We start from the raw sequence: 27,919 nt of genomic DNA, 5'->3' as shown, positions 1-27,919 counted from the left end.
TAGCACGCCGTCGCTGCGCCGAGACCTTGGAAACGTATTTTTTCCTCCTCGAAACGTACCGCACGACGCGCGTGTGCTTACTGCGTGTTCACGGCGTTTCCGTCCCGCGCCGCGTTTCCATTCCCGCGCGAAAACGAGTAACCGTAAACGGTCGCGCGACCGTTGCGAAACATTTTGCGCGCGGTTGGGTTCCCTCGTGGACAGCTTCGACGCACCGATACTGCGTCGTCCCGTTCTGTAAACGACGCGCGCACTGAGATATCCGCCTAAAGTTTTTGAACCAAATAAAAACGTTTCGGATACGGTTCCTCAACCGCCCAGGTACACCGACGTCCGTCCGTGGGCAGTGGCGTTGTTACGGTTTTCGTTTTCTCGGAGGGGAGGACACGTTTTATGAGCCGCACGCGTGCGGGGCCACACCCTTTATCCGCGCTAATGTAGGCATACATTAGCGTCAACGATATGAGAATTGTAAAAAAAATAAACCTATTATAACAAGTTTCTATTAGCATATTCCGATTTTTTAAACGAAAAAAAAAAAAAAAACAAACAGAACGAGGCTGCACTCCACAATATTTACGAACTTTGTTTTTGTAAAATAGCCGCACGATAGTGCGTGGGTCGAAAAATCATTTAAAACTGTATTGCAATTCTTATTAAGTAATATATGATTTAATCGATGCTATCGACTAAACAATTTCGGATTGAGAACGAAGTTCTCAGAAGCAAAAGTGTCCATCCACGCCTTTAATTTTTTTTCTATTTCAATCGTTTCACATTTAAATAGAATATTCCACATAGTGAATTTATTTTCAATTTATTTATATACAAATGTCAGACGTCTGGTTAAAAATGGTAAAAAATTTCGACGAAATACTTATAACTTTATAATCAATATTTAAAATCAATGATAATATATAAATATATACAGATATATATACATGAGTATTAAGTGTGTTAACTTCTAATTACAGAAAATATTCTAGAATTTAATCTAACTATCCATCCATCGACAATATTTAGTACAATGACATTAAAATTTCTAAAGAATAACTGGGAATAATATTTTTTATATCAACGGTTCTGTTTTAACAGCTGTGGAATACTAGTTGTGCTGTCTTCACAATAAATATTTTAAAAAAACCGTACCCTTGACTCTACATCTATACCGTTTTCATTCTTATGTATACACAATTTAAATACGGGCTACATGAATTAAAAAATAATTATTATATTTATTTATTATTAATTATTTAAACATAATATTATTATCTAGTATATATTCTTTAAAAATGTATTATTTAAAAAATAAACTTTTAATACGTATATGTAATTTTTTGTTATATTAAGATAATCACTTAAAAAACAATAAAAAGTATCATACTTATTTTATAGGTGTATTATTATTTATAAAACCATAACATCAACCCATAAATAATGAATCCAAATAATATAATATTTCAATCTAGTATTATTTTTTGCATGCCTCGTATTAAAACGTTACGATGAAATGATGTATTGTAATTTAATTTCGGTAAACATTCTAGTTTATTGTTATATAATTATATTATACACTTCAGTACAATATTATCGAAACAATTTATTGTTTAAAAATAATTTACTGAATTATAATATAATAAGGTACTTAATTCGTCAAAACAAATTAATTAGTTCAATAAGTATCTGAAATCATATTTTTAGTTTAATTTTTATAGTAAAACATTAGAATAAATTGCATGTATTCCTAAGTAGTATGTTTTAGCGAGAAACCCATAGACGAACTAATTTTCTAATATTAATTAAAATAATATCTTAGCATGTAGTTTCTTTCAAAAATTAATTTAACGTATTTTTAACTTCATCCGATTTTAACTAAAACTTTATATTTTCACAAAATTTCCATTCACATTTATGATAATGGTGTCACACACTTGTGCTATGATTGAATACAAATTATTTTTTATCTATCAATCTTTTCAAATGTCATCAACCTCGTACATTATGTTTGATGAACCAATAATCGATTTATATTTCCAATAAAAATACACGTATATTTTATAATAGTAAATTGTATTCCAAAAGTATAAATAACATTATACAAATACAAAATATTCTTATACACAATATATGAGTAAATAGTACACAAACAGATGTACTTATTATGAACAAATTGATTGTAAATTTGCATATGACTCATAGACTATATTACTAGAAACATGTATATAGTTTAAAAATATTCGTAATTTATATAAATATAATATTTTTTGTTGTTGTTATTAAAACTGAACTTATTTTTCGTAAAATATGAGCAATAGTTTTTCAATTATCTCATATCATTGAACCTTATGTTCAATAATATTGGTACCTCCAATATGATGTTATACTGACTTAAATCAGATTTTTACTTATTTCTTCAACTTGGATTTGCATATAAGATTTTAAATATCAAAAATGTCTTGTTTTTAAAACATCAGTTGATCAATTTTACATGAAATAACATTTATTCTCTAACAATACGTTGAAACACTGCCAACCATTTATTTCCCCCACCGAGAAATTTTTCATTGATGTCTCCTGCACACTAATACTGTTGTATTGAAAAAAGTGGGAAGAAAACAGGGTTCTGCTCGTTAATCATCGTTAGTCCGATCGACAGCCAAACACAAACATTTCAATTTCTTCTATACCTACGTATATATACAGTGAATACAAGGGAACCGAAATACGCTAATAAAAGTAATAATCTCAAAATGTCAATAGCAATAAAACTGACGGGTCATTCAGTGTGTTAGTTGTATTGTTATTTTTTCACCCTTTTAATCCTATCACGCTACTCGCTATGGAGTATAACTCGTATAGTTAATGTTATCGATTTATAATAATTTGTAAAAATGAATATGATTGTATATATTTATTTAGAATTGTGTTCTGTCCAATGAATTTGAATAATCGTAAGTCTAAGAGTATTTTAATACTCAATTAAATCTCCTAATATTAAATATCCAAGACACCACAACAATATACACTTTTATTATTATTATAGTGATCAGACATAAAAATTAAAAAAAGAAAAAGTAAATTTTATGTAATCTCTATCATAAGCTCTGACCCTTTGAAAAAATTTGCCAAGGTATACGAATAAATCTTTGCTCCAATGTTACCAAAATTAGGTTAGATGCTGACCTTTAATATTATTTGAAATTTTATAATAGAAATTTAACATTAAAAATTTTAAAATGTATCGTAATTATACAATTGACTAATTTAATTAATTCCGCTACCATTTGATAATAATTTACTATCAGCTATTACTTAATTACAAGTTATAATTTATACTAAAATGGAAAAATATTATCTTGACTTAATATGTATAAGATCAAACCATAAAATACAAATTTATAATCAAATTATAAAAATTCATAAACACATACAATATACATACAACAATTGTATTTATATAAATTATTGTTGAAGATACTAAGACAATGCATTAAAAAATAATACAATCCTACAAAATAGAGTACGTCTGATCATCATAAATAATTTAAGTTACTAATAATAAAACTATAATTATGATTTATCATTTATACACAGTAATTGATACTAAAAATACATTTTTAACGAAAAAAAATAAATTTAAATTGTTTCCATACAAAACTAATATGAAATACCTTCCTTGCGGGATTTATTATACTGAAATTTATGAACTGAAAAAAATCGTAAGAACATATAAAAATATGTAAAATACAAAAAAAAGTTTAAAATCATTATTTTATAGTAGACAAATTGTTAAAACAAAAAAACGTGTGCCTACTTCATGATTTATTAAGAAAAAATATTTCGAAAAAGTCTTCCTTGATTTATATTTAGAGCTCTTGGCTTCATGTTATCGACAATGTACATTAATTAATATCCCTTTGTATTTCAAAATCTCATAAATATAATAATTAAAATGATACATATTATTTTTGATTGATTTAAAAAAAAAAAAAAAAAAAACCTTTATCAAAACTCGAAAAACGTGATTATATATATGCAACTATTTTTATAAGTTAAAATTAAATTATTATTTCGTCAAGATAAGACAATACACATGAAGATCGAAAATATCTTACAAAGTCTCATTAGATAGAAAATTGAACATAGATATACTTCTAAAATAATTAATAAAGTATAGTTGTAAGTTGTAACTGTATGTTAAAATTATAGAAAAAAATGACTTTACAATAATTTTCAGGAAAATAAATGACAGTGAAATAGAAATTTGGACTATAAAAAATTAAACTAAGTAAACTATACTCCCATGTTTTTAAATGTTCATTAAAAAAATGTAAAATGAAAGAATACTTTTTTCAAATTTAGTGAAACAAATTAATCTAACTAAAATCCTCTATTCCTTCATTAATTTTAGCATAATACATATCTTCTAATAACAGTCATTATAAACACTTCAACAATGAATATTATTTCAATTTGAAAATCAATCTCATTTAAAAATTAAAAAAAGTAATTGTTTTTCTTGAATTTGATCATCTAATAAGACATAACAAATATCATATGTTAAATGACTGTACGGGGACATAAAACACCGATTTATAATCAACATAATAGTTAGAAAAAAATGGAAAATAAGGGAATCGTAAGCCATGATTTTTTTTTCTTTCTATCGTAGGCGAAATATAGAAATTTAGACGTTTTCTATTTCCAAGATACCGATCGATTTATCGATACGATAAGGATTTTGAAAACTCATTTAAATTCGTGATAGTATTTTTAATATTGACTTTCCTACTTTTATGATTTTATCACTCGAAATTTCAGAAAATAAGATTAAATATTGGAAATATAAAAATTAACAAAAATTAATTTTTGTTTATGTTCAGTACCTACAAAAATTAAAAATGTGACAATCTAAAGAAGACTTTACGACGAAATCAAATCGGTTTTCAAAATCCTTATCGCCTAATAGATCAATCGGTACGTTGGAAATAGAAAACGTTCAAATTCCTATACTGTACTTGTGAAAGAAAATCATTGCTTACAATCCCCTTAAAATAAGTTATAATAATAATCGCAAAAAAGTAATGAGATAAAAACATAAATATATTATAATTGCAGAATAAAACAAACTAGAATGACACATACTAAATTGTATCAAAGAAAAAAAGTTAAAATATGATAACAATAATCATTTGCCTGTAACCACAACAAATAAAATGATAATAAAAGTAAAAACCGGTTGTACAACGGACTGGTTTTTTAAGCTACGACGATTATCAAGAAAATGGTTTTATCAAACGATTATTAACATTAAACTTTTTGTAGTCAAAAATATTTCATACAATTTTGCAGTGAATTATCAAAATACATCGGAAATACAATTTATAAACATTATATACTATACACTAAATTGTATTAACATAAAAATATAATGTTATGTGATACAATTAATTATTATTAAAATAATTTATTTTTATTACAAATAATATTTTATAACCCGATAAAATTTAAAAATTAACACCATATACATGAAATAATTACAGATAATTGATACGTTTATCATGTCTTACACGTTTAAGGCTATGTATAATTTATACAATAAAATCATATGTTATGGTAAGCATAACGCCTACATTTACTGATTTTTTAATAATATATTATATGATATTTTAATATTTTCTATTGATAGATTGATAAAACTGATAAAAATCTTCGATTAAAATGTTCAATAAACAAACAGTTTTCACTATCTCGTGAATTAATAATTTTTATCCTTTATTACCTTTCTAAATAAACAAAATGGAAACAATATTAACGTCGTATTTAATATTATAATATTAAATGTGTAGCGATCAAACAGTACACCAGGTTGTTTGTAACAAATTTCCTGGAATAGTGAGTTTAATTAAAATACTTTAAAATTATATGTTTATTTTTCTTGCTAACTAATAAAATATTTATTTAAAAACTGACATTCGTAATATTACTTTCATGATGATAAAAAAAAAAAATAAACAAGTATATTTATACGCATTTTGACGATTCATTTTTTTCTTTTTATAATATTTGTATAATATCGATGATTCATTTTTTCTTTTTATAAACATAATACATATTTTATTAGTTATATTTAAGATTCTAAATGAAGTAAGTAATTTATCGGTCTTGCCATGATATGTTTTATTTTTTTATTTTTGTCTGTATTCATAATTTTAACCAGAAGGCTTGTTGCGATGATTAAAAGAAAGAACAGTTTTTGATAAAAAAAATTTGTTTAGTTGGTACTTTTGGAAAATCAAAAAATCAAATATTTAAAAAAAAATTTGATGGATGAAAAATTATGTAATTATTAAAACAAATGAATTATGAGAGCGAACTGAGTACTATTAAAAAAGTATACATTTTCATGTTAAATGGTAGAATAACCTGTTACTTTAGTCAATAAACCTTCAATTTATAAATCAATATGATAAACATTATGTATTTATTTTAACCGTGAATCAGATAAACTCTTGGAACTTATTATTATTGACGCATAGACTATTTTAAATTTAAATTTAAACATGCTGCAGCATCAAATTTTATAACTATTTAATTTCTACATAACTCATGTAGAATAATAAAATGAAATTTGGTCTTATTTGATTAATTTTGTTTTAATTTTGAGATATTATACGTAGCTGAGGATTAAAGTTTCATTTAATTTTAATATCTTTAGGTTTTTTAAATACATTTTAATTTACTTATATAGTTATTAATTTAAGCTAGGCAAATAATCTATATATATATATATATATATATATATATATATATATATAATTATGTAATAAATTTAAAAATAAATTAAGTAAATTAAATTCTTTATTATATTTATTTTTTAAATATATCCAATAACATACAACAATGGTTTAATAGAAAATTAAAATCATCAAATTGACAAAGCATTGAGCTAATTACACCGAATATAAATAATTTTCTTGTAGTAAATTTATCAAACAAATAAACGAGTACCTTTACATAATCTACTGCATACATTAAAGTTTATATATTTTAAGCAAGCTCTCTGTTAGCTACGAAGCGTAACAAAAAAAGAAAATTTAAAAATAGGAATCATTGTATTTACTACCGGCATCAATGGATCTTAATTGTGACAATTAATATTATGTTGTAATAAACAACGCCAGTTGCCTGTAATAAAACCCATTATTAAAGAACAATAAAACGATGTGTCAATAGTTTCTTTGTTTCATCAAAAAGTCTGTTTTATTTATTTTTATTGATGTTAACAAGAACGGTAGCAGAAAAGGGGGACATGAAACTACAATTTCTCGACAGTCAACTGATTAGGCTATTTATATTAGGTATACAGAATGTTCTGAATAAATGTTCACTAATACCATGAAACAAATATTTACAAGAGGTATAGTTAGTTAAAAATAGATACTTTTGGTTTATGAAAAAAATAATTCAGTTTAATAATTAAATAGTTCATTACCTTGGTATCGAGTTGTAATTCAAACAATTTTTACAATTTTACTTCTTTACTAAACATTATTTTTAAATAATAATGCTACTTTAAACCATAACATTGTATATATATATTTTAAATGGTACTGCACATAATAATAATACTGTAGAAGTATTTCTAAGGTTAAAAATTATACTTAATTGTAAAATTTGTTATATCTCAGTTATAATAATAATAATAAAGTTAAAGTACCTATACATTTAATTGTATTGGTACAAGTTACAAATGTTTAGTACAATTTTAATGATCAAAACTAAAGAGCATTAAACACCATATCACCCGATAAAGTAAATTTATAAATTCTAAAATAATTTATTATTAACATTATTTACATATACTAGTAATTTTCATATTTTTTATTTGTTATGAATATTCTTAAACTTTAAAAACTACTAAAATTTAGTTCATAAAAAGTGGTTATCATTTTTAGTTGATTGAAATAAGTTTGTTTAACCTCACCATTGCTTTTGAATAGCGCTAAAGTGAAGGTACCAGAAAAATAATTTATTTTCATTGTCAGCACATTGAGTAATCAGGTTAAAAACTTGCATGTACACGAGTACTTAAAAAACCACATTAACTACGTGCCTATTCGATTTTAGATATCCACCTCTTCTCTATAGTACGATTCATAAACATGAAACACTTGAATCAAAGCTAAGATATTATTATTATTATTTATTTATTAACTATAAATATATAAATTATACTCAATGGTGGTTTTACGAGGGGGGCAGGGGATTTATACCATCCCAGATCCCATGTTTAGGCTGCTGCGCTCGGGACACGGGCTTATATTGCTATGTGATGTTTTTTTTCGTTTAATTAAGAATTATATTTTAAGTAATAAATTATTAATGAGTTAAGTACTTTTATGTCTTAATATACTGTAAGATAATATCAATAAAAAAATTCTAAAAACTACCATTGATCGTACAAGAATAAAATATTTAAATTTTCTTCTTCTCTCTCTCTCTACACACACACACACCCAAAAAACCATAGACTACATTTATTAACCTTGTATAGTTCCAGTACCCACACATTTAAAACAAAATATACTTCGCTTTAGATAGAAATCGAAAATATTTTGTAAGTTCTATCCACACGGTAAGTTAACGGTATTTTTTATTGTTTACAATTACAATACTGAAAAAGACTGTTCAGCATTTAATTTGTGATTTTACAAAAATGATTCCAAAAAACATGACCCATAGCAAAAAGGTTTATCAGTTCTATCTATATTTCTATCGAAAACCTAAAAATTCTACAGACTGTAATTCCGGTGGAGTTTTATGTCTGTAACTGCCGAACCAAGACGAAAAGACAATCGTCCTGAAGTACTGGTTTCCCTATACAATGTTCGTTGCGCATCACATTGAATATTTTTTATTTCCCTAAATATATAAACGTATATGGTCGTTTCCGGTGTAGCTACCTGAAAAAAATACATGTATTTTAATAATAATTATAATACATAAATAATTACATTAATATAGGATAACAATCCTTGTTAGTAAAACATATTTTATTATTTTATGATTTAAACTTAGATAATGTAAAATGTTTATTACAGTAAATAGTCACTTTAAATTAATAAGAAGCAATTATTTAACTAAAAATTTCAATATTCAATTTTATTTATTTTTATTTTTGTTTTTATGAATAAGATTTTGACCAGAAGTATTCTTTCGATCATCACCAAATAAAAAATAAAATATGAAAAATTAGTTCTAGTTTGTACTTTCAAGGGGAGGGGTCAGTTTTTTTAATTTCTCAACATTTTTCCAAATAATCAATAAAAACTAAGAAAACATTGCAATCACTTCAATTACAACCAAGATTTGAATAGTAGTGACACAAAATATCACCTATAATTTCATTATGCACTATTTTTTTGTGTGCATCTATTCACGATTTCCACTAGGAGGATTGTTTCAATCATCACAATCAGGGCTTCTGATAGAAAACATGGTATGGTTGGAAATGTACAGAGAATTACTTAATACATTTCTCAAAAGTTTAAAAATTGTCAACAACTGAAGTTAAAAAACAATAAAATTGATGGCATACCGGTTGTTAACTAAATCGAATTTTTGTTTTAACCGTAACTTAAAAAATAATAATCGTAAAGAGTTTAAATATTAATTGAATGCTTTTATCGTCGTTCATTATAAATGGTATAATTTTCAAAAGATTTTTTTTTTTTTTTAGGGATCTTTATAATAAATTTCAATTTTCATATTTTCATGGATGAAATCACAAAATCCACTAAATTTCAGTAGGTGAAAAATTCATAACATTTAAATAAATAAACATTTAAAATAAAAAATTTTTTATATTAATGATTTGATAGTTGGATAGTACATTTTTCAACGTTTTTTCTATTTAAAAATTATAAGATAGCCCTCAAACAATTTTATAAGTGTTACAAAGTTAATATAGATTAACTCGGATATTATAACAAATGTTGATTGAATGATATTAGTTATTCTATAAATATTAATCGTATTACCTCAAATTATTTACTGAATATTTATATTAGCATTTTAAAGACATTTCATAGTTTCGAAATATTTTAATGAAGTGTTTTCTGTATACACAGCATTATAAAGGCAATTGAAATTTTCGATTCTCAAAAATTGTTGATACTTTTTTTTTGTTGCAAAAGTTATAACATTAAAATTTAAACCTACCTGATTGAAATATTGGATTTTTCTATTATATCAACCATCTCTAATAATCTAAACTGATATCTCTTGCCACTCAAAATCGTTTTTTTTTTTTTTTTTTATTGAGAACAATGGTAATTTTTATATTATATTAGATTGGTAAAAGTTTAAAAAACTAATACAACTATATTATTCACCTGCATCTATATACCACCCAACCCCAAATTTGATATTTGAATATATTATTCAACGCTTTTTTGGTCTAAAATCTATCGCGTTTAAATAAAAATGACTTTATTAATATATTTTTATCAACTGATACAATTAAAATAAACAAAGTATTTATAATGTTAATTATTCTATTAACTATAAGCTATTTAATTATTAATTTAAGTTTTGCAAATTAAAAATATCAGATAAAAAATAAACTTGTTAATATTGTGTCTTGAAGTAATACATATTTACCTGTGCATCATAAAGTAATTTAAACGAATTCTTTGTTCAACATACAAGTCAATCAATCATTGATAAAATAAATCCTTAGTAAAAAATTAAAAATATAATCTAATATTTGTGTAAATACATTTATTCATACATTCTTGTATGAAAATTTTAAAATTTCAAATATCACAGTCGTTTTACTATCACGCAATTTAAAAAAAAAAAAAACAAAATTTAAACGTGATTACTTTTGAAAAAATGAACATAGTACCTATTATACACAAAATTAATTTGAATTTAAATTTTTTCCATCCTATTCTATTTACATCATATTTCTTTTTTCATCACAAAAAATTTTCTTAAATTTCAATAACTTTAAAAAAAAAAAAAAGTAAAAAGTGAAGCCAAATTATGGTTATAGATACCAAAACCCGATTATTTAATGAGATTTACAAATTAAACCACCGCACATCGAAACAGTCGGTATAATAATGCACGATTCTACAAAAAGTCCACAGGTCACCATTAAACAAATGTATACAGCAATGTAATGTCGTGAATCTCGACATCTTTACTGCGGTTATTCCGAGACCTACGTCGTTGTTGAAATCGAAACGTTTTAGAAAAACCAATAAAAAAATTAAAAATTAATAAATAAAAAACATTTTGATATTTTCCATTCGTTTTGCAATTGCACATACACAATATGATAATACTATTTTCTGTATTTTTACGTACAACATGCATATTTATGAACCGTTTTACTATTTATTTTCTCTTTCGTATACTTCCACTAACGTATTCTAAACACAAGCTAGCGTTGTGCCATTGTGCTCGGTCCGGCCGTTCCTCGACTGTTCCGCCGATCGTACCCCCCCGATTGGCCAGCCACACTCTGGTTCACCACCCTTGCTGTCTTTGTGTTTGAAAACATGATTTCTCTGTTATTCTCCTGCGCGCACGCACATACCAGTGGTGACTAACTAAAGCCCAAACGATCGTCTGTAGACTAAAGTATATTGAATACAATTAGAAAAATTTACCTAATCGAAAAACGAGTTTATCTAATAATATTTAACGTGCCAGAATGAAATTAAATAAATAACTCTTTTTATGCACGTTTATTGCCATCGATCAAGTTGTTCATCAGTCATGTTACGATTAAATATATTTAAGCATTTGAAAAAAATTCAAGTCCTTGACGGCCGCCAAGAAATTTTAATTATTATTTTTCCTACAGTTCACGATAAAAAAAAAAAAGTTTGGTCACCACTGGTAGTACACCTCGATTTGTACGTGCCGACTTACGGGTGCGGTGTTGAAGGAGGAGGAGGAGGACTCGTGTGTTGATCGATCCATGACAAGGAACACACCGCGGGGGCGGCCGAGGAGAGGAAGAGCGGCGCAGCCTTGACATTGGACTCGACGGCCGAGGTCAGTGCTTAGACGCACGCGCATTAATCCGGTGCGAGGCAACGGGTCGGCCAAGCGATTTCGACGACTAGAACTGTGTTTTGTGCACATCCGCGACAACGAGGCGTCCGTTAAACCGTATCGACTAAACGTGTGCGGAATACGGACCCCAGTCACGACGGTATTGTCAGTGGAGTATCCAGGGTCGCATTTAAGGGGTGGTACTGGCTACAACTGCCCCGGGCGCAAGTTTTTTGGGGGCGCCAAAATTTTGTGGTCGGAAATTTGCTCATTTGTGAATTATTGAACATTTAAAATTATTTTGAAATCATTATTTTTTTTGGTTTTTAATAACAGTATCATAAATTAATGTTAATGTATTTAATTTAAATAAATTATTAATATATTTATATATATATATTATTAATGTGTTTATAGCAATATAGCTATCAGTGATCTAGAATATTATTAATATACCTAATATCAGTTCTCAAATTTGTTGTGATGATATCAATAAACATAAGTTATTTATAATAATACGGCGTATTATGTTATCACGAGCGGCGTGCGGTGGCGTATCTACTACACAAAAATAGCATTTGATTTTAGAATATCTAAAAGGATCATGAGGATCTATCTCCTATATTTTCCGTGGATAAGCCCCTTAGAGGGACGCCAATTTTTTTTTTTTCGCGCCGGGGCGCAGAATTACTAAATACGACACTGGGAGTATCCAAGAGGGGTGGGGGTGAATTAAGGGGCTACATCCACCCCCTTACGGGTCGTTTCTACGTGTGTATACTGTGTACTGGTGTATTAATATTTGGTTTTTAAATATTTTAAAATGTTGACACTGACTAAATGTCGACGAACAACGGGTGTTTGTCTTCGGTGCATGAGCGTATTACTTCTACCGTGATTACTACTACTACACTTTTGGCGGTTGTCACGGACGCTGAGACGACTCGCGCATAACGCAAACACGCATTTAACTATCAATAAGGTGTCAACACCGTATTGTGTCGTGGCTGCGCTACCGCAGCCGACCACCGTTGAATTATTATTTGTATAAATCATGTTTTAATATGCTAGAAATAAATGTATTAACTTGCAGTCTAAAAAAGTTGAAAATTTGATAACCGCGCGTGGGAATCACGTCCCAACACTTCTTCGTGAATCGCGTAACCGATTCGTAGCAATATTCGTTGTGGCGACCAGGGAACGGCTAGCTAGATCATGTTGTTTTCAGGAAACTCTTGTACTGCGGTAAGGTAATACATAACAGTTAGAAAAATTACCGTGCATGTGGTGTACATTATGAATAGATAACAAGACGTGTGAGCACTATTACATTTCTATTGCCTTTGTAGGGTTTCTTCAAATCTCAACACTCTCTCTTAAGCGATCATAATAGCCACCGCATTCTGGCTTCCGGTACACGTTATGTACATGTCTCTTAAGAATTGCATTAATAATTTAGTCGAATTGGGACTCTAATCATTATATTATGTAGTCAGTAATCAAAATCATTGAAGATAAATAACGAATTCAACAGAAAGTAAAAGTAGTCTGAGATTTGATTAATTTTTAAGCATTAAGTAGAAACTTATATCGTATAATAACTTCAATAAATATTAATTATCGTTGGCAACTTTCTCGAGTAATAGTAAGAATCATAGGCGGTACTACGGGAGGGGCAAGGTAGGCGGCTGCCCCCCATACGACTTCTTACTCTCCCTATACATTTCAAATATTGGTTGGTAACCCCTCATATTACATACTTATTTAGAGTCTGCATGGTTATAAGTGATAATATTATGATCTACAACCGTGAGAACCATTCATGTAAATATGCTGATAAGATTTTTTGCGTCAACATTTTCAATATTATTATAATTTATTTTTATCATTGACAAATCATGAACCAATATTATTACTTTATTATTATCTGTATCACAAACGTTTTGTATGATTTTATACTTTGATTTGAAGTGTGTATTTTATTTAGTATTCTTGAGTTTTTTGGATAATACTAATTATAATAAAAATTATGAACACAAACCAAAGTAAAAAATAAAAACTTTATACGACTTTTTCATACAAGAACCATCATAGGTAGCTCTATGGGGTGTACCGGGTGTGTCTTGGTACACCCTAATGTGAATAATGCGAATAAAAAAATTGAATAATTACAATTGAGAATATATGTGCATACACATTAATTAAATTTTAGTTTTTTGTAAGTAATATTGCAAGTGTTCAGAATAACAGAATAAGTCTGAAATAATAATTACGAGTATATTTTACCAATCGTTATTTTACATCATTAACGAAGCCTTTATTTTTAGAGTTTAAATCATAACACAGTCTACATGTAAATGATTATAGCTTCCCTTTTATATTTTGAAAAAATAACCAAAAAATGATAGGGCACACTCAAATGTATCACTCTGGGTCCGCCTATGAGAACCATCACAGGTAAATTGTGGTAAGTTATTATTTTAAAATTTTATAAGATAAAATAATATAAATGTAGGTATTTTTAAGAGTATTATTTATTTTACAAAATAATCTTATTTGAAATAAGTTAAAATAGTTATCAATAAAATAATTTTTTTTATAGTATTGCTAGTCTAAAGATTTAGACAAAATAGTGTTAATATTTTACTTAAATTATTTCCTACCCCACCCCCTGCCAAGAGGGTCTAGTACCGCCTATGGTAAGAACAGTAAAATAACATGTAAAATTAAATTTTCACGTTTTAATATACACTTTCCCTCTAGAAAAATGTTTAGCGTGTTAATATATCACTGAAAAATTTTTACTCAAAGAGTATATACATTTAATTTACTATCATAGCCATTGCATTGTACCTTCCGTTATAAATTTAATTGCGTATCCTAAACATTTATTAAAACTATATAACCTCGATCTTCATCTATTTGCATGATTTCCAGTAGTTTTTTACAATACTCTATCACTTGAAAATGTCTTTAAAAATTACGTTAATATGAACACTGGAGTTGAATAAGACTCATTTTTCTCATACTTTTATACCACGACTCATAGTACAAAAAACAATATTAAAAAACATTTCATAAATATATACGTTGTACATGCATGTACATCATAATTTACGTTCATAAAGGAGTGGTATTCCATATAGGTATCATTATCTTGTAAACCCGTTTACAAAGAAACCATATTTATTATAATTCATCACCATCTTATACACGTCAACGTAGTTATTAATGGCATTATGTACATTTACAAAATTCGATTAAGTTAGTTAAGTGTGTATTTGACAGAGTTAGGAGACTCAGAAAAAACTAATGCATTGATGTCAGTTTTCCTCTACAACGCAACAAAGCTATCCACAATGGCTGTTATACAAACACAATACACACCTACTCGTTATATTTATTCATGACTGTTGTTGTTCTTATGATAGAAAGCATAAAACCTATAGCCTAGTTACAAAAAAACTTGATTAAAACTCAAAGAAGTTTCGAGATTTCATCCGAAGAAAATATCTAAAATCTAGTAAAATCTAGGTAGGTAATAAATTATCAAAAATTGTAATTATGCACTCAATATTACTAAGATATTAACACAAACATTAGATGAGAAAATAAAAATTAAATAATCGAATAATTATTATACTTATTATTTTATATGATAATTATTATCATATCAATAATACAATAAAATATATTACTGGTAAAAATATTGGCTTTTGAAATAAATTATTAAAAAACAAATTTAGTATTTAAAACATATTTTTTTCTTCTAGTAGTTTTCTAAAAGTTTCATGATTTACTTAGGAATTGTATTTACATCTAAAATAGTTTTTTGACATTTTTCAAATGTAAAAAATACTTTAGGTACCTACTTGAATACGTTAAATTATATACACAAGCCTAGCCAAAACATATTTTATACATATATTTTTAATTTTCAGTTGTAGCCTGTAGATACATACATAAGTACAGTCATGCATATATAAAAACAATCCAATTTAGTATATATTTAAAATTTAGAATACTGTACATACGAGGTGTGTAAAGAAACTCATAATGTAATATTATAAATTATATTTAATAGATCCTGAAAATTTAAATTAAAACCATAACAACAGTGTCCTTTATAACTTTTATACAATGCTCCCAAAGGTCTTGCCACTTTTGAAAACTCCTACATTGTTCTCCCTAATTATGTAAATATACATAATTTATTACCAACCAAAGGGTAACAAAGAATAATCAAAATAATAATGTAACTCATTTTCACTTTTTTTACTCGGTATACAAAGTGATATTATTAAGAATTGTTCAAAAAGTGTATTAAGCCACAGTGGCCGAACAACATTATATTATACATTTTATTTATTTATTTATTTTATTTTTTTTCATTGCCAATCGAGTGATTAGATTTTAATAAAATCAAATTTAATTTTAAGCCAAATAAAAACTTATATTACATTCGTCTTCTTCGGATTTATACAAAATTAAAAACAATTATTCGATTAAATAAACAGACAAAAATTGTTTCCGTAACATATACAATAAATTACCATTATGCAATTTAACTACCAACGAAAACAAGTAAAAGTTTGTTCAATACTGTCGAGACCTCTGAATCTCTCCCGAGTTACCAAATGTCACTTCTTCGTTTGTTTGAAATCATACTTAACATATACATGTACGTAATAATATATTTGTATGTACACCCAATAAGCGGACACCCATTGAGAATACACACAATATATTATAATATATTAATAAACAACATGCATTATAATATTATCAATAATTATAAACAAATAAACTATACCGCATAAAAATTACGTAAGCTTTTGATTTAAGTAGCGCTATCTGTGATCAGATGTTGGTACTAGCCACCACGCATCGACTTATACACGTCTTTATTATTAGTATTTCAATCCGTACCCAAAAGATGTTAAGCATTTTTTAATGCACGCATTAGAACCAGAAAAAATAATAGACATTCCATCCGGAAAAAAAACTACAATCGCACTCGTACATATTGTATTGTACATATTGGATGTATTGTACGTCTACTTACTACACGAGTAGGATAAAAGGCAGATCCTGCCTCTCCTTCAAAACTTCAATAGAACTTTACCTCTCACCTAGTTTCCACACAATTCATTAGACTTATTCGTGAGTAATTGATCAATTATTGTAGGCGAGTAAGAAGGTATGGTAGTACGGTGTTACAGTAAGTGATAATAAATATTTCCAGAGAGGCGGAACAAAAGCCGTCCAATTCGCTCAACCTAAACACTGTTCACTGTACCATACAACATATTTCGTGTAGTATCGATATTAAAAGTTCAATAGGCTATACGCCGAAGAAAAATAAAATTAGATTTTCAAACACCTTTAATAATTATATATACATTTTTGACGAGTAAAAACTATTTTGAATACAAATACTCTCAATGTACACGTTGATAACTATTTTGCTCAAAATAATTTAACTAATTTTTTCATTTAATCAATAACATGGTATTATATTTTAGTTTTTTATAGATAATTATACGATCTTTACACAATATTCAATACAATAAAAGATGTTTTTAATCTATAGCTTGTTGACGGGATAGAAGAACCACCCAGTTATAGCACTTTGACATAAGCTTATTTAGTTTTAATGAAAAAAGAACTGCATTCTATCTGACCTATGTTTATAACGTAACTAGATGATCTTTAGTTTAAATATTAAATTCTTCCACTACGTCTAACCACCTTCTTCTTGGTCCCGTCACTTTCCATATAAATGTATTTATGTTATATGGATGTGTCTTTTCATATATATGTAGATTTTAAAATAATGAATTCCTTTTTCATTATAGATTTTATGTTAAAAAATGGGTGGGTGCTTTTATTTTATCATGGGTACCAACGTCAATATCTTACGGTTACAGCTGTTACAAGGGTGAATCCAGAATTTACTTGACGCGGGGGCTAAATTATTATGAGTAGTTTAATTAATACAATAATAAAGAGTACTGTAAGAAATATATGTATAAGTTTAATAACATTAACAACTATATTTTATACATACTTGATAAAACTTTCCATGCTCCAAACATTTCAAAGAAGAAACTATAGTTTTCAAAACTTGTGAACAAATGCATTCTTTATTGTACCATTCTTGCATATTATACATATTAGTATACATAATAATTTACTTATTATCAGTAAGAATAATCGACTAAAGTGTTTACGATTACGATTTTAAAATTAATATTTTCTTTTAATTATTTATAACAAATAATGAATAATTAGTTTGGAAAAGAGGAAAATTTGCAGATATTACGTCCAGTGATAACCACTTAAAAACTGTTGATCTATTATTATTAACAAGATTTATGATCTCACACTAATATGTTGTTCTCACGTAAATAATTTGGAAAAATAGAGTTCACCGATAAAAAATCGAAAGTTATCGATACCCCATGGGTTATCTATAAATCGAAAAAACCTTCAGTGGTGTACATCTATAGATTCATGGTGGATATCGAATCGTGTATAATATACATATTATGTATTACATGTAAATTATGTGATATGCACCAATAATACTTTTTTAGACTGTTTCTTAAATGGTGTATGTAACTAGTAAAAGCGTACTCGATGGGATGGCCCATTGAAGATTTTTTTGACATTTTTTACTCTCTTAAAACCAGCAATTTATATACATGATTATCTTTGAAATATTCTCTTAAATGTCAAAATAAATAATTGTGTGGTATTTCATACAAATTTCTTATATGAATCGATGTATAATATCATTTTTGTACTCATGGCGTGTTTTTCACACCAGAGTTGACAGAATCAAAAATATTTGTGTGACTTATAAATTCATATGAGAGCTCTACAAGATAAATGATGGTTTCACAGAATGTGAAATGGTTTACTATTTCACAGATGTGAAATTTATTTTTTGTCATTTAACATATCTGAAAAATTGACTGAATTTTACTTTTGTAAAAATATAATATTCTTTAGACAATTAAATAAGATCTTGCAAGGCCTTGGTTTCAAAATTAGAAAAAAAATTCAAAGCAATCTTCTTTGGGCCGCCCAAGCAAATATACTTAATAAGTATAATATACTGGTCACCTCAACCATTTCAGAAACATTCAGTATATACAAATCGAATGAACGACGGCAATTATTCCAAAAAACGTTATTGTTCACGTACATGTTTTGTTTATCGTGCACGTTAAATCGGAATTAACAACAAATGGTTTGCCGCAACGCGATTACAATAGTACAACTCGGTGTGTGTTTGTGTGCACTTCATGGTCCGCGGGAGTTTAAAAGTCTTCATCCGTAGCCGTACACGACCCATGCCCCAATGATTTAATAACATAATGTATACCTAACACACGAAAATAATTATTGAAACGTGTTTTTATATAGAGAACTCGATGATGGTCGAGTATGGTTATTTGGATTGTTAATACACCTAATTGCGTTTTTTTATTCTAACGATACCTATGTGCTATTGTTGTGAAAAATATATTTAAATTATTTCCTACTAACCGAGTACAACGATGTCGAGTTTAACCATTTAATTAAATAACAAGCTACTGCAAACTACGTTCTCCAATGTTAGACAACGACGGAAGCATATTCGCAAAAATGTGAGTATTACACTCGAAATACCTAAATAATATATTTATGACGAAATCCACATCTCTTGAAAACCTAAATAACTGTATTTATTTTATTTACATTGTAACATTGATCGTTTTTAATACACAGTCATTTATAAATTATAATGTCATTTATTTTCAAAATGTATAACCATCCAATAATGAAAATGATTTCAAGCCATTCGAGCACAACGGGGTCGTAATAAACTCGCCAACCGATGACAGTGTTGAGTATTTATTTTTTTCTTATCCATTAGAGTGTTATTGTGTTTTCGATTACATTATTTTATTACATAGGCTTACAGCGTGCATACAGAATAACAATTTTTGTTCATAAACATTTTAAAACGCTCGGTGGTTGTCAATAGTCAAACGAAAAAAAAACCTATGCATTTTTCAAGCTTCAAGTACACAGGGCTTCTTACAATACATATAATACGAGTTTACTAGAATATTTTTACATTGCAAGTAGTACCTACTGCGCATTAATAATAATAATATATATTATTCTATTTTTTTGTTTTAAACTTAATATCAAAAAAATTACTACATAGTTTCACCGAGAGCAACTCGTATGGTGATCCAGGTGGATATTGGTTTGTAATTATTCCTAATAGTATACACCTAAAACTTCAATTAACATAAGAAATTACTTAGTTCACATATTTCTATAGGACATAATGATCATAATATAATGGTAATGTTTTACGTGGTATTCGCAAAGAATAAAAAAAAATTAAAGCGATTTAAAGAACTGTGTTTGTGTATTATTAGGGGCCAATTAGGTGTAGTGTTATAGCACAATATGTCATCCGTGCATAAAATTGACAGTTTCCACTATGTAATCACAATAGCCAGAAATGATTTTACGGACGTGCTCAATGTTTACAGTAATAAACGTCACAAGGAAAGCGCGGAGTAAAAATACGAATAAAAATTATAAGTAAAATAATAGATGAAACCAAAATACTTTTTAAAGATCTAGGTAATATTAAATTATTTTATGATTAAAAAAAAAAAAATCTTTTATTTTTTACTTAACCTAATAGGTGGAGTTCGGAATTTGCTGCGCGAACATCTGCGATTGACAATCGGTTGAACGTCCACGGCGGTGTTTGGCAAGCATAAACCGTCAAAAATTTCCAAGTAATTAGAAAAATGTATGTCTCTACTCGTATATATGTTGGTATCTCAATGTGTTTGTGTTAGTTTGTGTTAGCCATTCAGCAAGCTATAACGTAATATTTTTTAGTTTATTACTTTAAACAAAATTTTAGTTTAAAATAATTTAAGTATTATTACATATTTGTCGGACACTCTAAGCACTAAAAAAAATAATATAATGCCATGGATGAGAAATAATCTGCTGACTATAAAAAAAATATTGTTGCAAAAAAATGAAAGGTGGGTTATTAATCGTAACTAACAAAATATCTATAACTATAATCAAACTTGAAATTACACATAAAACAATACGCATACATTTTTGTATCAATTTAATTAAACATAATTGTCATAAACAGATATTTAAAATAAAAGATAAAAACACGTGTACAATTTTATCAAAGCATCGATGTGTTTTTATATGTATACACAAATAATATTTGGTCTGCATGTTACTTACAAGAAATGAGACCATTTTTGCAAGTACTTGCCGCATTCTAAATTTAATAGTTGACAAGGATTTGTTATAGTACAATTAATCAACGTCTATCGACCTTTTGTATTCGTGGGCGTTCGTGGACTAATGTTTCTTTTTGCTGTTGCTATCAATATTATTCTCGAGGTAGTATCTACCGAAATATCGTGATGTATAAACACTTTTATTTTATTTATCGATGATAAATTTATAATGCTACCGATTCTTAGTACACATTAATCTAAAGATGTGATTGCCGTAGTCGAACAGTAGATTACGATTATATTAAGGGCTGATAAACGCACAGCCGTTAGTTCAAACCCAGTCGCCGACTGGTGGTTATAACCGGACAAGAAAACCGCCTCTAGAGAAAAAAACGCTCCACCTCTTTGTCCGATGTCACCCAAAACACTCCAACATTCAACTATAAACTGACCATGCCAAAAAACCCACGTAAGGGCTGTAACCTGGACTCGGTTACCAGGCTCTCCTTATCAAATAGATTAATAAAATAAAAACAATTAAAAAAACGAAAAGCTTGCAACATTGCACATTCATGTAAATCTTAAGGAAATTCTGTTCGGAACTGGATAAAGATTAAAATCCACGTCACCCCGGAGAGATATATTTCTGCCGTCTTTTTTATCAATAATATCTATTGGTATTAAATACGATTTAATACTGGAGTCACCGGAACGACGAAACGTGTACATACATTGTAAATTATTGTCATAGTTAAAGTAAACTTAATATTGTAATCTACAATTTATATGCGCTGGCCAAATTTCGGCGGATTTATTTTTTATTAGCTAAATCTATGGGTTATTAATATCCACGTAACAACAATAACATTGCTATGAAACATAATTTGACATCTGCATTTATTACATTTTGGTCATAAAGTACGATTATTGATTCTTTTGTACATTTGATTATTTATAAATTAATTTAACTAATAATTAATAAATTTGACATTGAAATGGATGCATACACTCTACATTTGTTGATGAAACTTCGAAGTGCGAAGAATCGCAATGAGATAAGCGATGAAGAGTACTATATCCTAGAGCAATCGATCTTGAGTAACAGGACCACGAATCGCAAATATAAGGAATATGCCAAATGGACGAATACGCATCGCTCCTATTTTGGGTGGACATGGAGCTGGTCAACGGTAATGCGGGAGTTGAGGTTACCACTTATTTACCTTTCGATCGTTCTGTTTGCGATCCAGTACTTTACCAAAGGTATTTATGTACAGATATTTATTGAACTATTATATTTGAATGTTGATGTGTTTTTTCAAAATTCAAAGAATATCGTCACCCAATATATACATGATCAGCCGTCAAGTGACGTTGTACTGAACTAATAATATAATAAACTAATAATTCTTCGATTTAGACCACGACACAAAGGATTGGTCGTACTGCGATGCGTTGATGAAGAAACAATGCCAAAACGGCGGTGTACTCGTTCAAAATAAAGGAGTGTTCACGTGCCAATGTCCGCATAATTATTACGGGGAACTATGTGCCGACGGTAATATCGATCGCACGATATCGTTTGGTCGACAGCCACATACACGTTTACAAGACGTTCCGAGTGTTTTCGGCGACGAATATTCAACAAACTATATGTTTTTTTTTTTTTTTTTTATTCGTTGCAGAGCGATATTTTTCAACCGTTTCCCGGCTGATTGGCGGTGCTTGGTTCGACGGTGCGAACGAAGACATGCGAAGAGGCGCGCCTAAAATGTGGTGGTGGCAGTCCCTTTTTTCGACCACTGATCCTGCGGAACGGTACCAGAAAACCGTTATCTCGTGTAAGCATAACGATCCGTCGCACTCGCGGCAACGAGGCCAAGGTACGTGTACGTAACAGTTAAACGTGATTTTCAGTCCACCAACAGCAACTGAAACGAATGACGGACGACTGGGTTTCGACGGACGGCACCGAGAACGACATCCTAGTCTCGACGACGAACTCCAGCAGGATATTACTGCCTGCCCGTCCGATATACTGTCCAGTTAACGGTAAGTATAATATTCTTATACCTGTCAGAACCATAATAGTGACCAGTGTGTACCGTCCGCAGATAACTTGCCGCCGTTGAACACGTTGTACGACCAAGTGTTCAAGCGGGAAAAGGACGGTGGTTTGACGCAGGACCCGAAACGGCGGAATCTGCTGTACCGCACGTTTTACCGGTACTTCGTCATGCAGTTTTTTGGAAAAGATTACGATTCGACGGTGACGGGCTCTCAGCTGTACGGGAGCGACGGGGACGCGGAGAAAAGGCTCAGGTCGATGGCCGGCGGCAAGCTGAAGACCGAGTACTCGGGCGGTGAACAGTATCCGTCGCGGTTGTCCTTCGCGGAGAAGATCCGGAAGGTGTTCACCCGGACGCCGGTAGCCGATCAACAGCACTGGGTAAGCACCACATTTATTAGGACGAACGGTTATGTTTTCGATCGTTTAACGACCGATTTTACCCGTGTATTGCGTTCGGCGGCTACAATAACAGTTCAACCAAGCGGTGACCGTCGGCCAACCACCGCGGTCGGTGTTCGCGGACGTTTACGGGGCCCTGCGCACCCAGTGGGCAGTGGCCAACCCGCTGCTGGGCGAGGACCCGCTGCTGTTCGCCATGACCACGTTATGGGTGCGTGAGCACAACCGCGTGTGCGACCTACTGACGACCCGTTGGCCCGAGTGGACGGACGATCAGCTGTACGCGGTCGCCAGGAGGACGGTGGTCGCGCAGATGATGGCCATCATGATGAACGAGGTGTTACCCGCGGCCAATCCGTTCACGTTGAAATACCACCCAGAGACGTACCGCGACGTGCTCCTGAACACCAGTGCCCCTGCTAAAACGCCGCTGGAGTTACTGTTGACGACCATCTTACCGTCCGGTCTACCCGACGGTTTAGACGACACTAGGTCAGTTCGATTGGATATCTCTGTTTACTAGTCTTACGCACGGCTCGTTTCGATGAATAATCACAGGCGCATAATGTGCCTATACCATCCGACGACACGCGACGGTTATAATATTATATTTCATTCGCAATGGATATTCATTCATATTCTTTGTCGAATTGGGTTCGAGTCCTACACCCATGTGTCGCCTAATCAACGACTAGAACAAATACCTATCACTATTTCCCTAAAATTGGTTTCGATACTTGGTTTTTTCAATAAAGTAATAATAACCGGTCGTAAAAGTGTAATAACACTACAGGCTATTTCTGTGTATAAACTATTTGTGTGTTTATGTATTAGTTTTTTAGTTTCGAACGTTTTCGATGGTTTTTAATTTTTGATTAACATTTTCAGGCAAATATTAGCGAGTGGTATGACTGAAACGGTCAGATTCATGGTCGATCAAAAAATGGGATCGTTGACTAGTAACAACGACGGCGATGCGACGATGCCGCTAACAAAATTACTGATCAAATTATCCCGGGAAAATAGGATAAAAGGTTTTAACGATTATCGAAGACATTTCGGATTACGAGCCTACAAAAGCTTCTACGAGCTGACCGAAAACCATGAAACGGCTAATAAGTTGATATCGTTGTATGGAGATGTCGACAACGTAGAGCTGTTGACTGGAATGTTGACGGAAAAGAAAAGTGACAATGTAGTTCCCACGTTCACGGTCATGATCAATAGTTTTATAGTTAATTCGATCATCACAAATCCTCTGGGTAGTAAAGAATTATGGAATGCAGATACGTTCGGGGGGGAATACGGTTTTGACTTAGTAAAATCTGCCAACATTAAAACATTAATTTGTAACAACCTGATCGATAAATGCGACAGTAATTTTACTGTCGATATTTATGCAAAATAGGTTTCAACATTTTTTAAGTATTTTGTATAGGTCTTATTATTTTTTTGACATATACAAATTAATTTATAATTGCAAATTCATTGATCTTCATTCAGTTATGTATTTAAGCTTAGTCCAAATAGCCATTTTTTTTAAATACAATACCTAACGTATTTTAATATTAGAATATACTGAGTAATCGGAGTAGTCCAGCATGTTTTACAGATGGAAATATATCCGTATATAAATATTAATCAGTGTTATTGATGACTGTGTATGAGACTCTTGATAGATAATAGAAATATGATCATATTAATTTAACGCAAGAATTAAAAAAAAATATAATTAGATTATACGATCGTGGCATACAAAGAACAAAACGTTATAAGTTACAACCATTGAACCAAAAAACGGCTGGTAAGGTATCATACCGATATTGGATATTTTACCGTTTACGTATTGTAATAGAAAATACATACATTTAAATAAACGAGGACACTGATACTAATGTGCTAATTTTCGTTAAAATTATAGGTTTACAAGTTGAAAAGTAAACCAGAATAAAACAAATGTGATGAGTCTGATGAAGTAAAAATTATCTAAAAGTATTTTATTACAGAAGGTTGCATAAGTTGTACGATATCATTCAACTAGAATAGTAACATCTGATATGACTAATTTACATGGATTAACTCGTTTAAAATTAGAACAGTAACTTATATATTATAAAAAACATTGTAGAAAAATAGAGGTAACCATGTAATAAATATAATAAACATTATTAATATTTTTTTCAGATTCAGCAAAACTATTTTTGAATTATAGTTATGAACACTATGAATAAATTGAATAATATGATTGAAATTAAAACAAGCAAACACGTCCATTACCCTTCCCCCCATTTAGAAATGTGTGATTTTTTTCATGTTTATAATTAGTATGTAATTTTCATGAATTTGTACGACTATTTTCAGAATTTGTACGGAGTTCGTTCACCGAGAAAAATTCGTTTTTCGTGGGAGGGACTGGAATAACGTTATTCGTACAAATTCATACAAATTACATACTAATTATTCGCAAAATAAATTTTTGTAAAACGTGTATTTTTATTGGTGGGAAGGGCTGAAATAACGTATGTTAAATATTTCAAAAGTGAATAAATCAAATAATTTGTTTATTTCGACTGGAATGATTATTTTTTGAATTTAATGAAAAACGCTTGGTATCATATGAAGCTGAAATGGCCATCATTTGAAAAATTACACAAATGTAAAATAAAATCATAGATACACACAACCACACGATTTATTAAAATAAAAACAATACATGACGATATCCACGTATTGTATTATCACTTCATGTGCGCTGCTCGACTCTAAACGTATGGTATGTTAACAGTAATACTACGTACATGGTGTATCATTTGTTTTTCTATTTTCTCTGCCTACCACGTATACATCCGATTATTTTTTAACTTCCTGACGCTAACATGCTGTGTTTGTTCGGCCCTAACCGCCGCCACCATGTGTTCCCAGTACACGCGTTTGCTTAAGGTCCATTAGAATTCAAACCGAGACGATCGCGTTATGTTATAGCTAATGTATGGCGAGAGCACCGCGTGTACGCGCCGCCAGTGGCGTATCAAGGATATGGCGAGCTGTGCCTACGCCAGGGGCGCGAAATGCAAAGGGGTAAAAATTGTGCAAAAGTCTTATTTTTATCCTACAGTAAAATCGAAAATTTTCATTTATACATTTTGAAATACGTAGATGTTGTCTATTTGTACACACTAAATGTGAATTTAATGATGAAATTATGAAAATAGCACAAGGGCATTTAAATTAAAAATTTTCATATAAAGAAATTATCGATGAATTTGCCAGTCATAAAGCGATAAAAGCAAATTTTCAAAATTTAAAATTAACACTGTAATAATAACTTATATATATTAATTGTATTCTTAAAAAAAGTATTGTAACATCAAATTTAAATTGGTTAAAAAGCATTTTTTTTCTATGTTTTCCAGGGGTGCTGTAAGTCTTCCTACGCCACTACGCACCACGATGATGACACGTCCGCCAAACCAGTCAGAAACGTCCGCCAAACCAGTCAGAAACGTTGATGAAATCCGTATATTATTGCGTTACTATTTCGTTACCATTACCATCGAGCTCTACAGGGATAATGTTGATCGTATTATTTCTACGAGATCGTTTTTTCCCCCGTCCAATCTCAAAATTGTATGGCTTACGTGCGCTAAATAAAAACTTTTTTATATTAAAAATGTTGATGTTTTTATACTAAGTTTGGTTTGTATGGTCAACAGCTTAATGTAGGCAAATGGTTATGGTCCCAACGTGTCCACATTTTCGTTTTCTATTTCCATTTCCATCCAAAGAATCCGGTGTATCTTTATAAAATAGTTTATCCATACCGCTGTAGATTAAATTTTCTTAATTGAATTACAGAAATCAACTAATATACTAATTAATTCAATACTTATATATAAAACTGGGATAAAATGTTTCGGAAAGTATAAATTATTGTCAACACAGATTAACTAACTTTGAATTATTCATAACAATAAGATTTAAAAATAATGCTTGATTCAACGTAAAAAGAAAGCACAAACGTTACTTTGAATTATTATTACTTGCAATTTTTTTATGTTGTATATACTTTTATTGTTTATTA

General features: G+C 29.7%; 1 protein-coding gene across 1 annotated transcript; it reads left to right on the top strand.

The window, feature by feature from the left end:
* Positions 1 to 19,385: 19,385 nt before the first annotated feature.
* On the top strand, positions 19,386 to 27,700 carry LOC112689901 (prostaglandin G/H synthase 2-like). The gene is made up of 11 exons (XM_025563777.1): positions 19,386 to 20,730; positions 20,795 to 22,631; positions 22,789 to 22,926; positions 23,054 to 23,209; positions 23,286 to 23,420; positions 23,483 to 23,817; positions 23,912 to 24,330; positions 24,727 to 25,642; positions 25,760 to 25,936; positions 26,023 to 26,916; positions 27,252 to 27,700. Exons 2-8 carry the CDS (start codon positions 22,364 to 22,366, stop codon positions 25,244 to 25,246), a joined length of 1,971 nt encoding a protein of 656 aa, XP_025419562.1. The 5' UTR covers positions 19,386 to 20,730; positions 20,795 to 22,363; the 3' UTR covers positions 25,247 to 25,642; positions 25,760 to 25,936; positions 26,023 to 26,916; positions 27,252 to 27,700.
* Positions 27,701 to 27,919: the final 219 nt, after the last annotated feature.

The sequence above is a fragment of the Sipha flava genome, unplaced genomic scaffold (genome assembly GCF_003268045.1).
Source record: "Sipha flava isolate LNK unplaced genomic scaffold, YSA_version1 47_pilon_pilon, whole genome shotgun sequence".
Lineage (NCBI taxonomy): Eukaryota > Metazoa > Arthropoda > Insecta > Hemiptera > Aphididae > Sipha > Sipha flava.
This window is presented reverse-complemented; position numbering and strand designations above follow the sequence as displayed.